The 18613-nt window shown below is 44.4% G+C and overlaps 1 protein-coding gene across 1 annotated transcript; it reads right to left on the reverse strand.

Moving 5' to 3' along the window:
• Nucleotides 1-2974: 2974 nt before the first annotated feature.
• On the reverse strand, nt 2975-6504 carry LOC307044576 (protein-lysine 6-oxidase-like; the record flags this gene model as incomplete). The annotated part of the gene is made up of 4 exons (XM_079689886.1): nt 6401-6504; nt 5746-5877; nt 5509-5665; nt 2975-3127 (listed from the first exon to the last, which is right to left on the reverse strand). Exons 1-4 carry the CDS (start codon nt 6448-6450, stop codon nt 2975-2977), a joined length of 492 nt encoding a protein of 163 aa, XP_079546012.1. The 5' UTR covers nt 6451-6504.
• Nucleotides 6505-18613: the final 12109 nt, after the last annotated feature.

Consider the following 18613-nt stretch of genomic DNA (forward strand, 5'->3'; position numbering starts at 1 on the left):
CAGTGACACGACGAATCGAAGATCTGGCCAATGATCTCAAAGAGCAATTGGGACTACGTGTGGAAGGCCTAGGCAAGGGGTCCTTTTCTATAGCACTGGATGAGAGTACAGACATTTCTGATACTGCACAACTGCTGATTTTCATTCGAACGGTCACGGAGGACTTTGAAATAGGCGAGGAACTGCTAAGCATGGAGAGTATCAAAGACAGAACAAGGGGAATCGACATTTGTGATGCTGTGTGTCGTAGTCTCGATGCATACAATGTGGAGCTGACATCCATGGTCGGTGTCACAACAGATGGAGCGCCAGCCATGGTAGGGAGAAAGGCGGGCGCTGTCTCTTTGCTCAGCGACAAAGTGGCCAATAACGGAGGTGAGAACCTAATCAAATATCACTGCATAATTCACCAAGAAGCCCTTGCTGCTCATACGCTTGAAATGAAACATGTCATGGACATTGTTGTCAAGACAGTGAATTTCATAAAGTCCAGAGGTCTGAATCACCGTCAATTCAAAACTTTTTTGGTGCAATCAGAGGCTGAATTTGGTGACGTCATATACTTCACTGCTGTCAGGTGGCTGAGCAGAGGTGCCACACTGAAGCGTTTTTTTAATTTGAGGAAAGAAATCGCTGAGTTCATGCAATCAAAAGGACAAGATCTGCCACAGTTAAGTGACACTGAATGGCTTTGTGACCTAGCGTTCCTTGTTGACCTGAACACCTTTCTCAGCGATCTCAATGTGAAGCTGCAGGGCCATGGGAAGCTCATTTCCACATTGTTTGAAAGCGTCAAAGCTTTCCAGCGAAAACTTCAACTAGTGCAGGGACAGCTCAGAGAGGGGGATCTAACCCATTTCCCCGCCTGCAAGGTGCTCGCAGGTGAATGTGACGTTTTACATCACCTGTGTTCAGACAAGAACCACAACCTCATGGAAAAACTCCAAGAGGAATTCCACCACCGCTTCTCGGACTTCAGTGACCACGAGAAGTCATTCAACCTATTCCAAGATCCCTTCACATGTGCACCCGAAGAAGAGCCTGCAGAAATGCAGTTCGAGCTCATCGACCTGCAGGAGAGCTCTGAGGCCAGAGCAGCATATCGAGACAAGAATCTCATCGAGTTCTACAAAGGACTTTCCCCATCTACGTACCCTGCACTTCGCCAACATGCCATCAGAATGGCCTCTCTGTTCGGAAGCACATACATTTGTGAGAAAACCTTCTCCACCATGGCCATCAACAAATCCCAGCTGAGATCCAGGCTGACGGATGGCCATCTACATGCTGTCCTTCGTATAGCAACAACGGAGATGGAACTGGACATCAAAGGAATAGTAGCCAACAGACGACAGCACCATAAATCCCATTCAAAGTAGGAAAAGGTATGTTGATGACAGGCAATAATAGCCGATTTGTGTTACAAATACAACAACAATAATAATAACAATGATGATGATGAATACTGTGTTATTGTGGTCTTTGGTAAGCTTCTATTTTAAAAGTCTCTTTCTCTCCCTCCCCCCTCTCTGTCTCTCTGTATTTGTCTTGCAGAGACTATCCTGTGGTGCTTGAGTAGCTGGAATTGGTTCTGAAACAGGGCCCCGCTGATAAGACAGGAAATCCACAGCATATCACTAACTCCAGCGCAATACTCTCTGTGTGTGTGTGTGTGTGTGTGTGTGTGTGCGTGTGTGTGTGTGTGTGTGTGTGTGTGTGTGTGTGTGTGTGTGTGTGTGTGTGTGTGTGTGTGTGTGTGTGTGTGTGTGTGTGTGTGTGTGTGTGTGTGTGTGTGTGTGTGTGTGTGTGTGTGTGCAATAAAGAAAAGATTTGTTTTGGAATTTTGTGTTCCGTTTTTATCTTGGGCGGCCCTCAATCCAATATTGGGTACCTAAATTGGCCCTCACTCATCAAAACTTTGAGAACCCCTGCTCTAAACTAAATAAAACACAACAATTCTTTGTTTCAGGTGATCACACACTAATGAAAACATGCTAATGAACATTATATTCTCTTTCTTCAGATGAACACCCAGCTGACCGCTACAGAATATAGCGATAACCTTTTAATAGTGTTCAACAAATGTTACAGGTCATGCATACTAGAGTTTCTCCCGCTCTCAGCTCAGTCAAATTAATGGTGAGGGGAAATCATTTAGGCTTTGTTGGAATTTAGTGCATTTTACAACTTTTAGACCCTCATGATTTAAATAAGAGTTGTTAACTGTTTGTAATTGGTATTTTATTTAGCTTATACACTGATGGCATATTTTCCCCAATGTAAGTCAATAGGAAAAAGTATCTCTGGGCCCAAATGACTTCAGACTAGAACTTAAGTGTGGTACCCCCGCTGGCCACTACAATAATTTGCTGGCGCTCTTCCTGGGGGCTTGGTTAACCAAGTGTTACCATACACTCCAGAAAGTGCACTTCGCTCTGTCGGACCCAAATACCCCTGATGGACCCAGATACCCCAGATACCCCTGATGGACCCAGATACCCCTGTTGGACCAAGAAACCCCTGTTGGACCAAGAAACCCCTGTGACATGCCTATTTGCTATCTTGGCTACAAAATGCTGGAACTAGCTCCCCATGGATATCAGGACAGCAGGAAGTTTACACTTCTTCTGTTAAGACATACAACCCGCCTTTTACCTGCACATTGGCCATTAAACCTACCTAACAATTCATTTTAAACTAATGCACCTGCACTTATTGGTGGTTTGGTTTGGCTTATTTGAAAAGAATGTACCTGTACCTTCTGTTCTGCGTTTGTACCTTTATGGATAGTTTAACTTCTTGTAAGTGGCTTAAGATAAAAGCATCAGCCAAATGAAATGTAATGCAATGCAGTTAAAGGAGATATATTACTAAACCAAGGGATGAAAAATATATGTTTGGCACACAAATTATTAGTGTCAAAAATACTGATGAGGTAAGTAATGTCTCTTATTCCAATATTAGAAAAATACTTCTACCGTGAGCTCGAAATAAGCGATGACGGATGAGCAGACACGATGCCATCACAGTGGATGCAGCAGCTGATAGTTAGCAGATGCTCAAGCAGTTCCTCCAGGGTACAATGAACAGCTTCCTTACAGAACTGTGAAAAACCAATTAGTATATCCTGTACATTAAGCAACAGGACAACAAGTCATAGATAATATTTTCCAAAATGAAAACCAGGACTAACAGACGAAGATGTGGAGAAGATGTTCAAATTGTTTTGGCAAATCCGGTCTTGTTCTAGTTCTGCATTCTGGAGACTCCGGGTTTGTTGTACATAAGTCTTTGTTTGAATAAATGGGTTAGTGTGAACTCTTCATACTACATCTACAGCCATAGAAAATGCCAAAAAGTCCAGCATGCTAAGAATGACAATAGGGTAAAATAATTGGAGCGCTAAAAGAGGTTGAAGAATTAATGGACTGACATCCAAAGAGCCACACATTGCTAGAAAACAAGACCTGCTATGAGGTATTTTATAGTTTGTTTTATTCATATTCTGTAGTTTTAAGTTTTTAATGCTGTTGTCAATATACTGTAATTTATGTCCTGTCGTTTGATAGTACATTTTTATCGTATTTTTGTATAATTCTACACTGGAAATATGGCTCCTCTACATTCTGGTTTATTTGCTAAAGGATAAAAAAAAAAAACAGCGTCCCACATATGAGACATTTTCAAATTTAGGCTACTAGATTAAGATTAGCTGTCATGACATGAGGTCGTTTACCGTTGTTTACTGGTACTAACTGTTCTTTGTTTTGTGTGTGTGTGTGTGTGTGTGTGTGTGTGTGTGTGTGTGCAGAGCCGGCCCGACCCATTAAGCGACATAAGCGGCCGCTTAGGGCCCCGCAGCCACTAAGGGGCCCCCTAGCAAAAAATAAATAAAAATCTTTTTATTTTTTATTTAAAAAATAAATAAATCTCAGTACACCGTCGCCGTGATAAGTATGTTTAATTAATTGTGTTAATATGCCTAGATTGCCTACTCTCAAAGTAATGTATTATATTATTGAGTCAATAATATAATACATTAACCGTGCTTTACCTGAACCTCATCATGACACAAGAGAGGACGGCAGGATTGTAATTTCCCGTGTTCACTGAATGCAACAGAGGCAAGACACCAGACCAACCAGAGAGTTGAATGGAAATAAACATCTGTCTTATTGGCTGACAGGTACCTATCATGTGAGCTGTGACAATGTTTAAAATAAACTGTCAGTCGGACTCAGAGTTTTTGAAGATGGACATAAGAAAACATTTTCTTAAAAAGTACGACAATTCTCAAGTGGTGGCTCACACAACAACCCCAGAGCCACCACTTGAGCCAGGTAAACAAGGTATGTAAATATCAGTAAACTTCCAAGTTATGCGAACATGTAAGCAAAGCATAAATTACAGCTACGTTGACGTTACTTTGAATCGCGGGGTTAAGCTAAACCGTTAGCAAGTAGCTATAGCTAGCCAGATATATTAAATAAACACTTTGTCATATTATCTAAATGTAATGTTTTTTAGCGTTACCTGGTGATTTCAAAGAAAGCTCTCTGGGAAATGTTGACTTACTGTTTGACATGAAGCTAGAAGCTAGCTTACAGTACACATTTGATCCGGAGTCCTGTCAGTTAAAGTGTTTCACAGTTAGCTTAGCTAAGCATCAACCTAGCACTGAAATATATGGATGTTATGTGACAGTATTTCTGAGAAAAAGTCAGCTGAAATGGTGGCATAGTTGCCACTGCTTTACATGTCAACAGCATGTTTGAATGTATTTGCAGCAGTAAATGTGGCTGTTTGGCCACTGACGTTGCCATAACAACACCTGCATTTAAATGTGTAACCTCTTTTTGTGACAGATTTTTGCAAGAAATTATAATTCTTCTGAATGATATTCCTATTGACAGCTAGTTTCTATGTGAACATTATATGATGGACAGCCAGAGAGAATAAATGAAAAAGAGTTATGAAATACTATATGACAAAACAAGAATACAGTTTAAGTGATTTGTAAGCTATCCATAAAGAAAAATCTGTTTACAGTTCTGTTTCATATGGGTGTTGAGATATGTATCCATAGATCTCTTAATGTTTCTCTCAAAGTGCACCAGATTGATGCTTTTAAATTCAATATTTAAAAAAAAATCTTCCCGGGGGAGCATGCCCCCGGACCCCCCTAGAGGAGGTGAGGACCCCCTTAGACGATGTTAGGTCCACGGTGTTTACATGCTTATTTATACAATATGTGTGCCTATGCTAACATTATAAGACAAAAGTTGGTTCCGTGTTGTGTGTTTTGAGAACGCGCTAGAGTGAGGGGGCCCCCAAGCCAAAGCTTGCTTAGGGCCCCCAAAAGTCTAGGACCGGCCCTGTGTGTGTGTGTGTGTGTGTGTGTGTGTGTGTGTGTGTGTGTGTGTGTGTGTGTGTGTGTGTGTGTGTGTGTGTGTGTGTGTGTGTGTGTGTGTGTGTGTGTGTGTGTGTGTGTGTGGGGAGGGGGGGTACCTGGGTGTGTGAGGTGCAGGCGAAGCGGCGGTAGTACCCCGGGTCACAGGAAGTGTCCTCCAGACAGAAGCTGGCCTTGTGGCCCTCAGCTACCTGACTCTGAGTCTGAGCGTCCAGCAGCTCGTACAGACTGAACTCATACATGCTGTGGAAGTGACTAACAACAACACATGAAGGACCAAAAGTTATATTCCAGTTCATTAATTCTCATATCAAGCTGCTAACACCAACACCTACTTATGACAGCTGTGCCACTCCCAGGAATATCGGGGTTTACTGGGCAGAAAGTCAGCTGTTCCCTGGTTCTTCACCCTCTGAGGAAACCTCAACAGAACCCTGGTGTCATAATCACTGGCAGAACTGGAAGAGCTGGAGGAGGAGAGGAGAGAGGAAAGAGGAGGGGATATAGAGGAGACGAGGAATTGAAATAGAAGATGAATGAGGAAAGGAGAGAAGGGAGAGACGACAAGGAGAGGACACATGAATATTTACTCTTATAACATGGAACCAGGTTTAAATCAATTGGGAATTGAATGTAACCAGGTTTTACAAGTTAAATAAAGGAAACGTTCAAACATGAAGATGATTAAGAATCGGTCCTCTGTGCTTGGGAAACATTTTAGCTTTTAGGATATAGGGAAAGAAGCGCACTGGGTTTTACTTTTATTATGTCACAACATGTTTAAATCCAAAAAGGTCCAACTTTATAACGCACCCGCCTCTTAAGTCTTAAAGCATATAATAAAAGTCTGCAGGGCCCCAGTGTGTTTCATATCAGTCTGATAACTGATTTGAACAGCCTTTCACTTTCACTGCAAACTATTTATTCTATTGTTCTATTTGCCTTGGTGAGATTTGGGCAGTCATACAGACCGGGCATGTGTTATCTTACGAGGTGAGGCAGTTCTCCTCTGCAGCGCAGCGGAGGTTGTACATCGGCATTCTTTGGATGTAGGTGCCGATCTGGATGTAGTACGGGTCAGGAACCAGATCAGGGAGACCTACGGAAAGCAACACAGTTTTGTGTGTGTGTGTGTGTGTGTGTGTGTGTGTGTGTGTGTGTGTGTGTGTGTGTGTGTGTGTGTGTGTGTGTGTGTGTGTGTGTGTGTGTGTGTGTGTGTGTGTGTGTGTGTGTGTGTGTGTGTGTGTGTGTGTAACGTACACTGTGGGTGGCTTTGAGGTTTACAGTGCTCTAAGGAGGAAACTTCTCAGTTTATAAGTATTTCAATTTTCAAGCATCCGGAGTGCTTTAAACCCCATGTCAGCACATTCTTCTGAAAAATTGTTGACTTTGAGTGGGTGTCTGTGTAGACATGCGTGCTCCCCTCCTTGTTTTCTGTCTCCCTGGCTCCGCCTCTGCCCAGGTGCACCTGGTCTGCCCCTGGCTCCGCCTCTGCCCAGGTGTTCCAAATTCCACTCAGCCGTGTATTTATAAAGAGAAGCTGGAGGAGAAGGATGTCTCGCCTATCCTAACGCCGGGAGACACTCTCCTCAGAATACGCCTTTGCCATTTTGAGCTGTAGGCCATCTTTTTGCAGATGTGTTTATGTTTAGCCTGGAGGACCTGGTAGTCCAGTTTTCGCGGCTTTATTTTATTTCCCACAGGGTTTATAATTGATTTCTGGTTGGGGGGGGGGAGCTCTGGGTCCTACGGTCCGTGGTGTGGCTGGCTCGGGTTCCCTCCTTCTGTTTTTTCCTTTTGGCCAGTCCTCCAGACCTCTTTTTGTTTCCCGTTTCGCTTGTGTGAGCAAACGGCTGATTATCAATAAATGCTTGTTACCAAGTACCGGTTATTGTGTGTATTCTTTTCATGTTGTGGGTCTCACCACTACCGCGGAGTAGAGATTGGGGCCGTAACATGTCCAAGACACTGTGAAATGTACTTTGCACTTCAATGGAGTTATACAAAGTTAAAATGGGCATTTTCTTTGTTTTTCTTTGTTGATCGAGCTGATTGAATTGTGTAGTTATGTTAAAATCCTAGTTAACTAGTCAGATTTACAATATAATATCGTATTATTTACATTTTTAAATTTACAGTAAATTACTGGCTAATGTGTTATATTACTTCTACAGTAAAAGTGTAAAAATACAGGTAATTACTGTAATTTATGTACAGCAAGGTACCATAATACCACAGCTCTGTACTGCTGTATCACAGTAATTCCATGGGCATGGCAACTGTAAAGTCACAGTATTTAGCAAAATATCTACAGTAAATTACTGTGAAATATTTACAGTCAATTACTGTGAAATATTTATAGTAAATTACTGTGAAATCCATGCAACTAGTAGCCAGTAATTTACTGTAATTTTACAGCCAAACATTTTACAGTGTATGTTGATTGGGATTGTGCGTTATTGTATTTTTTTAAAAAGCCCACCTAGATACTTTGCACCGCGCGTTCTTATGGTGTAGTTTTATGCCGGCTTTACTTACGTGGACAACAGTGACAAATATTTACTTCATTACGAAGGTTGGAATTTAAATAAAAAAAGTTTAAGAAACCCAACACAGCTCAGTAAATAGTGTGAAATGTTGACTTTATTTGATTATTTAACAGTGAAAAAGTAATGTTCATATTTCTCCTTTTGATTATTATACCGTTGAACTTTCAAAACAAAGCACTTTGGCTAGTTACGCTGAAGTTGTAAAATGCAAAATAAGTACCGTCATTTACATGATCCGCATTTCTTGGTCACGATCTTTTGTTTCCATGAGCAGCCAAATCTCAATTCTTGTGTCCCGGCAAATTTTGAGGTCGCAAGTTATTATGGGACAGCATGTTCTATTTCGTACATGGCTTCGCCCTCTAAGGCTATCGCTATTGGGTAATCCCCCTGCGCCCCCGCGCAGCACTGACACACTTGTAGTCCACGCCCACCCGCAAGGTGGGCCCAACCCTCGGGCCTCCTTCCGGTATAAATAGGAAGGTGGCCCGGCAATCTGCTCCCTCTTTTCTTCAGCAACCGTCAGCAGTACTGAAGCACAGCAATTGAGAATCATCATGAGCAACAACTGCGTCCGTGGTTGTCCCTCATGTGGCTCTGGGTTCATAATGAGTTATGACCTGCAGAGATAAAAGCAGTATGCGAATCCTGCCGGGGGTCAGAGCACGCGTACGCGGCTCTAAACCAGCAGGTAGCATGCACTGCGCTCGTCTCCCCTCGGTCGACAGGAAGCGGAGAGCGGACACTCTTGCTGCTGTGGCCGAGGAGGACGATTGGCCCGTCCAGGCTTACGAGCCCGCGGACGGGGCCTCGTGTCCATGGGGCAGAGTGCCGGGCAGGAGTCCGAAGCAACTCCTGCCCCGCCTCCCTCCACGGTTCACCGTTCGGTTCTCCCCTCCCTCCTCTCCCCCGGACGGGGGAGACAGAGTCGGAGCAGGGTGCCAGCTTGGCGGCCGAACATGCTTTCCCCCTCTCCGTCACCAAAGCGCGGCGGCGTCTGTTACGGAGACGGCCAGAAAAGTGCTACTGGCGGTCCAATAAGCCCGGACGGGCTGTTCGGACCCCAGTTCCACGCCATGGTGGAGTCCATGAAAACGGCCGCGGAACAGGTGGACGGCATTCGCCAGCATGTACAGCTGGCTCCAGTCGGCTGAGCTGCCACAGCGATACCAACGCCCGCAGCAGCCGCGGCGTCCACGCCGGCCACAGGAAGCCGCAAGCGGAGAGACGCCCACAGAAACTCCCCCGGCGGCTGCAGGGGCTCCGTCCCACGTCTCCGCTCCCGCGCCACCCCAGAGACAGGGTCTCCCGGCGGCGAGTCAAGTGGGAGTGAGGCTCCCCCGCTCCTGGTCGGCTCCGCGAGAGCCTCCGAGGAAGCGGAGCCGGTAATTAAGCCGGCTGCCACTAATCTGTTGATTAAGTAGACAGCAGGGCTCCCTGCAGAAGCCTGCTGGTTTTAACCTATCGGTTAATAAACCTGCAGAGCTCGCAGCATTCCTCTGTCCGAGATACGCCTCCTACACTCGGTCATAACCCATGAGTGCCGGTATAACGCCTCATGTGGACAGCACTGCACACACCTCCACTCACCCCCTGAGCGTGTACACGCCTCATGATGACAGCCGGAGTGAAACGCAGCGTGTGGAGGTTTCCTCGCAGCCCTTTCGCCTCACAGGCAGCGGCGGCGAGGGCAATGCCCGGCCGCCCTCCACGGTTCACCGTTCAGTTCTCCCCTCCCTCCTCTCCCCCGGACGGGGGAGACAGAGTCGGAGCAGGGTGCCAGCTTGGCGGCCGAACATGCTTTCCCCTTCTCCGTCACCACAGCGCGGCGGAGTCTGTTACGGAGACGGCCAGAAAAGTGCTATTGGACAGTGGACACTCCAATCAGCCCGGACGGGCTGTTCGGACCCCTGTTCCACGCCATGGTGGAGTCCATGAAGACGGCCGCGGAACAGGTGGACGGCATTTGCCAGCATGTACAGCTGGCTCCAGTCGGCTGATCTGCCACAGCGGCACCAACGCCCGCAGCAGCCGCGGGGTCCACGCCGTCCACAGGAAGCCGCAAGCAGAGAGACGCCCACAGCAACCGCCCCGGCGGCTGCAGGGGCTCCGTCCCACGTCTCCGCTCCCCCGCCACCCCAGAGACAGGGTCTCCCGGCGGCGAGTCAAAGGGGAGTGAAGCTCCCCCGCTCCTGGTCGGCTCCGCGAGAGCCTCCGAGGAAGCGGAGCCGGTAATTAAGCCGGCTGCCACTAATCTGTTGATTAAGTAGACAGCAGGGCTCCCTGCAGAAGCCTGCTGGTTTTAACCTATTGGTTAATAAACCTGCAGAGCTCGCGGCATTCCCCTGTCCGAGATACACCTCCTACACACGGTCATAATAACCCATGAGCGCCGGTATAACGCCTCATGGGGACAGCACTGCACACACCTCCACTCATCCCCTGAGCGTGTACACGCCTCATGATGACAGCCGGAGTCAAACGCAGCGTGTGGAGGTTTCCTCGCAGCCCTTTCGCCTCACGGGCAGCGGCGGCGATGGCGTGGCTCGTCACCATGAAGACCATTACGGCACTTCACAGAGAAGCCTCTCCCCCCAGCGGTTCCATGGGATACAAGAAACACTCCTGTCATCCCAGGAACAGTGTCTTGCGCGGTTTTTACCCCCGCTATTTTTCTAAATCTCCTCTGTCCGGTGCGCGCGCTGTCCTGCTAGTGGCGCGCACGGCGGCCTGGCGCCGTTCTCAGCGCCTGTTCGTGCACTATAGAGAGAGCTCGATCGGGCAACCTCTGTCTGCACAACGGCTGTCACACTGGCTGTGTGAGGCTGTGTCACAGGCATATGTCTCCCCTGGGGTGGAGCCCCCGGAGAACATCAAGGCGCACTCCACCAGAGGAATTTCCTCCTCCACGGCTTTGCACGGAGGAATGTCAGTGGAAGATATTTGCATGGCTGCATCTTGGTCTTCCCCTTGTTCATTTATTCATTTTTATTTGAGGGATGTCTCCCATTCCTCTCTGACACACCCTGTACTGGGTGTCCTGTCGGGGTGAGTGACGTCAGGGAGCCAGCTGTGCGCCTCTCTCCTGCCTTTTGGCACGCGGAGAGCGGCCCATTTCCCCTCTTATAGGAGGGATGTTCCTTTTTCCTCTGAAACACTTTGTACGGAGTGCCTGGTCAGAGTGAGTGACGTCAGGGATCCAGCTGTGCGCTCTCCTGCCTGTCTGCACGCAGAGAGCTGCTTTTCCCCCACTACGATCGCAGGACGAGGTGGGACTTTTGTCTCTACTTTCTCACAGCGGCCGGTATGTATTGTTCCCAGCCTTCACCCCGTCGGGAAGATAGGCATGTTTTGCTATGTTCCAGGTACGGTGATGAGCCATTACGCATGGCACATCAGGCAGGGGGGTGTTATTGAGCAGGTATGTCTGTGCTTCTAGTGCCGGGCGGACCCAGTGGGGCGCAGACTACATCATGCTTCGCCCTTAACCCAATAGCGATAGCCTTAGAGGGCGAAGCCATATACGAAATAGAACTGAGGTTACCTACTGTAACCCCAGCTTCTATGAGTAAATGGCGCAGTCCTCTAAGTGTGGGGCCCCACTGGCTCTACGAATAGCTGAAGAAAAGTTATTTGGTATGGGAGCAGATTGCCGGGCCACCTTCCTATTTATACCGGAAGGAGGCCCGAGGGTGGGGCCCACCTTGCGGGTGGGCGTGGACTACAAGTGTTTCAGTGCTGCGCGGGGGCACAGGGGGATTACCCAATAGCGATAGCCTTAGAGGGCTGCGCCATTTACTCATAGAAGCTGGGGTTACAGTAGGTAACCTCAGTTCTCCTTTCCTTTCGTAAAGGAAGGTCCAGTGTTTCCTAGACTAAAGGAGATGATAAAGGAAGTTTCAAAGCTCCTTTCCTATCATCTAGACTAGAGGATTTGAACAGCTCTTATCATGGCTGCCACTGAGGTACTTCCGGGTAATTTCACTCCATTAGAAACCTTCCTAAGCTAAACTGACAACTCGACCGCAAACTCAGTCAATGTTGATGGTGCTTTTAATCAAGTTGTCCCGGTGTGGCGGTGTTATCAGGGTGATTACCTGGAACGAAAGACAAACCAGAAAGCAGAAAACACACAGAGAGACCCCTATGGGACACAGTTGTGCATTTCAAAACTACACGTGGTTGTTAACTATTGGTTTGATTTGGAAAAAGGTCCTGGTTTTTGAGAAAGCAGGTATGTTTGTTATGTAGCTCATGTACCTCACTCAGGTATAGAAGTTTATATCAAGATACCCTATTAGAATGTAATATTTCCTGTAGTGTGTTTTATAGGTTTTTGTGCAAGTAAATGGTCTGCAAAGGCATGGAAACATGTCACAGAAGAGGCACAACATACCAGATTTTGAGTATGCAAGTCCTGGACTTCGACTCGAGTGCCAACTTTTAGGACTCGTGACTCGACTCGGACTCGCACAGAGCCGGACTCGGACTTGAACTCGGATTCGCGCATTGACTATCCGACTTGGACTTGGACTCAAGCAAGTTTTTCTCAAGTCCTGATGTACTCTGCCCGGTGTGGGCAGCTGGGAGGCGAGTTCACGTACCGCCCGGGACTCGAGAGTGACTTGGACTCGAGAATTGTTGACTAGTCTACAACACTGCAACATACTAATATAAACCTAAATAGACATAATAGGGCCCCTTTAAAGGATGAGTTGGAGGGATTCCATTTTTACGAGACATTAGCAATACAGTAAATAACACCAACGCTCAATGTCTTCGGATTTCCTGTTTGTTTCCTGTTTGTGGCTCTTAGCTCCAACCCCATTGGTGATATACAACACGTTCTCATTCCCAACCCGTCACATATTGACGGACGGTCAGGGCCCCTCCCCTTGGAAGTCAGTTTTCAACGGGCAGGGCGTCCCATTGACTTGCATAGAGCTTCCTGAACGTTGGTAATAGAGGAGTTGGGATCGCGGCGAAATGTTCTCCGCAGATCCATTCTCACAGCGTTTGTCAACCTTTTTCTTACTCAATATCAAGCCACACTTATTGTTTTTACTTCTTTATTTTAATTGAATAATGTAGGACTTTTGTTGCCGTCAGTTATGGGGAGAGGAGGGGCTCAGAATACTGAAATCTGTATTGTTTCATCGATTTTTCCTTCTAATTTTGTATTCTTTTCGAAACCACCCACTGTTATTTACTCAACAATAACACATAATTATCCTTGGGTTTATTTATTTGTTTGATTAATAAACACAAGTTGGAGTCCGTCAGGACCGAGGGTCGGAGCAGCTCATAGTAGTTGCTTTAGAGAATTTTACACCCGGAAGTAAGTATTCTCTCCGCTTCGCTTGACAAACCCTGTGATAGTCCTCAAGCTCTGTGATTGGATGTTTGAGTGTGCGCCGATGGTTACGCCGAGCGTCGAACAACACTTTGAAATGGGATGGAACCACGACAGACTGTCCAAAACTGGATTTGAAAGGGTCCCCCCCGTCCCCCCCTCCCCCACCCCGTCCCCAGAACTACACATGCTGGCTATTGTGTCTTTTGCAACATGCTCTATGGCACGTCTCTACTGGGAATTGTAGTTTTAAAAGACGTCTTCGTATTTCCCATAATAAGAAGTTTCCTGTATTAAACTGTGTACATCCCTGGAGGTTTAGGGGATAGGAAACACTCAAATGTAAAACATATAATTAATAAATGGGTGAAAATTGCTTGTGCCCATAATGGGCAGCATTAATATATACCCACATGACAGCTAATGTCAGAAGAGCTTTATTTAACAGCTGGTCTTATGTCTGTGACCCCTCCTGTTGTTAATTGATAAGCCTGAAACATGCACTTGTCAAGGTTCAGAGGCAAATATGGCAGAAGTCATTGATCATCTTACATTACATTACATTGCATTTAGCTGATGCTTTTATCCAAAGCGACTTACAATAAGTGCGTTCGACCAACAAGATACAAACTAGAAGAAAACAGAATCATATAAGTACATCAGGTTTCATAGAGCTAAAACATTTCAAGTGCTACTCCACTGGCTTTAGATAAGCCAGTCTTTTATTAGTATATAAGTGCTTTGTTAGTAATTATATCGCTCGAAGTGGAGTCGAAGAGATAAGATAATAAACATTTGCGTTACATCAGCATGTGTAACAGTTGTAAATATGCAGTGGTGTTTATTTGTAAATCATTTAGTATAATCACACAAATTCTGTGTTTTATATTTAATAATTCTGTGTTCTTTATTTATTGATTGTTCAATACCTGACAAGGTCGGAGATGAAAAACCTGGGTCGCAGGTTCCTCAACAGTGCATTACAAGACATCTATCAATATGTGTGTATACCTCCACCATTAAAATGTCATATTCTGCACATTTCTTATACTATATACATACATCTTATAAGAGTATACTACATGTATAATATCAGTTAAAATAAGTGCTTAAACATACAGTAGTTAACATTGCAGGAAAGCAATATATTAGTACTTTGTCAGGCTTAATATGTATAGGGGAGAGTGGGGTAAGTTGAGCCATTTTTTTGTTATGCTGTCCTCTAAGCAAGGAGAAATTACACATAGTAAAAATGAAAACACCCACCTATAATTCAGGATGTCTCCTATCAATGGCAATGATAATAATTAATATTTGATCAAGGGCAGTGAAAATAATACTTCTTTTAAAAAAAAGTATTGTGGCTCAACTTGCCCTAGTGTAGGGGCAAGTTGATCCAGGTCAGGGGGTAAATTGAACCATTGTTCAAACCTGGGCATACCTTTTCAAACCTGGGCATACCTACAACAAATCTTAAAGGTAACTATAAACAATAAATAACAAACCAAATACAAGCTTAGTTTTTCAAATATTTTTAATATAAATTTCGATTGAATTGATTGATTTTTTTTAACATGTTAAAAGGAAAAGTAATCATACAAATGGTGATACAATTTCACACATCTTACCAATCAAACACAGGGTAAATTCAACTTTAAATGTAGCCTACAATGAGCTCTTATTACCAACTTGGCCTACTTTCATTCATTTCTCCATTGGCCCCAAGACCCATGGTTCACTTTACCCCATAGCCACCATTTTAGGAAAAATAGCCTAGCATTAAAATTCAGAGTCATCATAATCTTTAAATCACACGTAAATAATTCAATTTATAAAAAGTTATTTGTTGTTTATACAAACAGATGGTAACATTTCAAGCATGTAAACATGTCTCTGTAAAAGTACATAATACAAATCTGAACCGAAGACTGAGCACAATATGTCCTCTTTAATTTAAATAAGTAGTCTTGTTGAAAGGCCTGTGTGTTTGAGACATCCATCCAATCCAATTTCATCCTTTCTTTACTCTCGTTATAAATAACTTTGGCCCTTTAGCAAAGTTATTCATGTGCAAAAGTGCCGCTTGAAGTAACTACAGACTGGTGGACAGACCTGTTAATAAACCCCTTGTTATCTTTGTCACCTTGTTGGGGGGGTAAATTATATTTTTCACGCTTCTTTGTATATGAACAACGGTGACAACTCCTTTTAACCATCATAACCCCAACCACCTTAGACCTAACCACGGGTATAATTTTCCAGTTTAAGTGAAAACACCAGTATGGTTGTGCAGAGCTTTTAACAGCTAAGGAAACACAAGTTATCCATCCTTCAGGAGTAATTCAGGTAGTTGTTCTTGTACCTTAAGAGGTATCATCTAAATAAATGTAAAGCCACATGTTTTTCAAGCCGTTTGGTTAAGCAGAATAAATTAACAGGGGAAAAGAAAAAATGCAGATTTGGCCGAGAAAAACATTAAATAATATAATATGCATCACAATAACTTTCATTCATTCATATCCTGATGCCACTTACCATTACTGGATCATAAAGTAAAAAAAGACACTTTAAAAACAGTAGGGGTTCTGGGGAGTACTGTACGTCTGCAAAAAGTCTCTATTTGAGTTTGAAGACTGGGGCCCTTGTAGAATGTAACCCTTTCTTACTTGCTCAAAACCTTTTATTGGTTGCATGAGCAGTCCCCCCCATCCATTGATCCATAAGCCAGTCCGTCAGTGAGAAGCTTGTTCCTGTTGTGAAGCAGCTGTAACAGAAGCTAATAGAAACCACACTCAATAAAAACACTTTAAACCACAACAGAACCGATTCCACATCAGCCAGCTCCCCCCTGACCTTTCATTTAAAATCAGAGAGAGGTGGCTCATATTTCTGTGTGTTTATAATTGGTGCTCTGCTTGGCTCAAGTAATGTACAATAATAAGAGTTATGATGGAGCCCAGTTTATTGAAACCAGCATACTTTTCCATCTGCTGCCTGGTGGATGAGGCTCTGACTATTTCTTTTTATTTTAAGTAGCGTTGACATTTATATACCAGTCTGCATTTGAAAAATTTAATTTACGTTACTCCGAGCTTTCGTATTTTTTATTTATTTATTCCGGAATCATCATTTTCCCCGTCGCGTGTGATATTCCATTTGGTCTAAAGAGACAACAACAATAAATGTCAAATATAATATCCTCTTCCAGTGGTGTGAGTCCAGTTGTGTGGAGCTACAGTTGCCGGATAAGCATTTAAGATGTTTTTTATTATCACTTCATATAATCTGCAGTGTTAAACTGACTCTGCAGTTAAAAGAGGAGCTGATCTTGTGACCTTTAACTGCCTTTGACACACTTAGACAGCTAACCGGCTTATTAAGGTTTTTTAACGGATCACCTTCAAGGTTGCCCTTCCAGTGGGGACAACAAGGTGCTTTGCCATAAAACAGCGGTTTTCAAAGTGTGAGGCGCGCCTCCCTTGCGGGGCGACAGAGAGCTTCAAAAAAAATAACGGCTTTCTTATGTTCTTTCTTTAACACGTAATGAAGATTATTAAGCGTTTTAGCTCCTGTGTTGTTAATATTGACCGCCACTTCCTTTATGAAGTAAAGCAGCCTCCCTGTCTGTGTCCTCACGCTGTCCTCACATCCCCGGACCCCCAGACTTGGAGGAGCACAGGGATGTCAGTATTGTTTATGAAGCAGGGTAAAGAAAGTAAATTATTGAAATGAAAATACTATTTATTTACTTTTACAAACAGTGAGTAGCTGGGCAGCTGCAGCATGTGTATTGCAGGAGATGTGTTGGACAGAGTGTCGTCATGAACGCAATAAATCTACCCCTGTGGGGGCGCGCTCATGTGATTGGCGTGGCGGCCGGCCCATAGGGGCGCTAGGGGCGCCGACCCCCTCTTCCCACATGTTTGATTGTCATTAAAAATAAAAAATAAATAAAAAAAGATATTTCCAAAAAATATATATCTTTTATTTTTATTTTTATTTTTAAAGAACAAGGTAAATATTATATAGTTGGTATCAGTAAAATGTATAATCTACAATAAAATGTCGTTTAAAATTGTTTTACGATGTCTAAAGTTACTGATAAGTCACATGTTTCCTGCCTTGCCGCAGCGTGTATAATTAGGCTACCCTCTCTCGTCCGGGCAGTAGAAAGGAGCCCTCAGCCAGAGCAGCTGCAGCCAACAAGCTGACTGTTGCTATCTGTAAACTATGCCGCCGAAACATAATTTTAGCCAATCAGCGTCGTCAGATCTGATGCTCAAAGGGCGCCCTTTCAGCGCCCTGGACAGTGTTTCTGTGAGTTGTTTAGACTCGTATCCAAGGTGACGCTACAGTAGGGGATGGCTGCGTCAGGTAGACTCCGGTGCTAGTGGATCGCCGGAGCTATAGATTAACATTTGCATGCTTATTGTAGTTGTAAGGGCAATGCCTGTGGCACCATGGAGCATATGTGTGGGCTGGACCTGTATTTTACAGGAAAGGAGTGATCAGAGGGTCGAGTTGTCGATTCTTGTTCAGTTTTCATCTTCCTCACCCTCTCAGACATTAGCTGTGTGCCAATTCAACGGCCGCATCCTCCTGAGGATGCATTCGGAGACCGCATACGTCACTTCCGCCAAACGAAGGCTGTCCCAATTTAAAAAAAAGACAAGACTCCTCCGAATGCGGCCCGCAAATGCAGCCTTCTTTCCCCAGATTTAGAGGATACATCTGATGTACACTCCGCAGTGTACCATATCCCAGGATGCAACGGGTGACGGTGACGAATGAGTTTTAAAAAAAATATATGGCTTGTAACGTCCCATCAACGGCTACAACGGTTTCAGCTGGATTCGTTTTTAAATGTACTCATCTAAATAGTAAACGACATGAAAGAAAAGTAAACCTATTTAATGTGTGTGTTTAAATATACGGGCAATTGGAGATGTCTTCTTTATATTACAAACATAAAATAATATGAAGTGAAAATATTTCTAAACCCTGTTTGGTTTTCAAATTGTTGGGATTCATTATAAAGCTAATTTATTTATTTAACTGCTTTTGTTTTACAAATCTTACTGCAACAATTTTGTTTTGATAGGGAGCAAGGAGCAGACTGCGCAATTTATCCAGATGCACGGGGAGAATGAAGGCTCCTTCACGGGGGCCTGTTGCGACCTCGGGAAAATAATTTAAACATATTATATAACACCAAAATAAGTACAGATAGATCTGACTCCATATTGAACAGTTTTGAAAACAATTTTGAAAACAGTTTTGAAAACAATTTTGAAAACAGTT

The sequence above is a fragment of the Notothenia rossii genome (assembly GCF_949606895.1).
Source record: "Notothenia rossii genome assembly, chromosome: 6".
Lineage (NCBI taxonomy): Eukaryota > Metazoa > Chordata > Actinopteri > Perciformes > Nototheniidae > Notothenia > Notothenia rossii.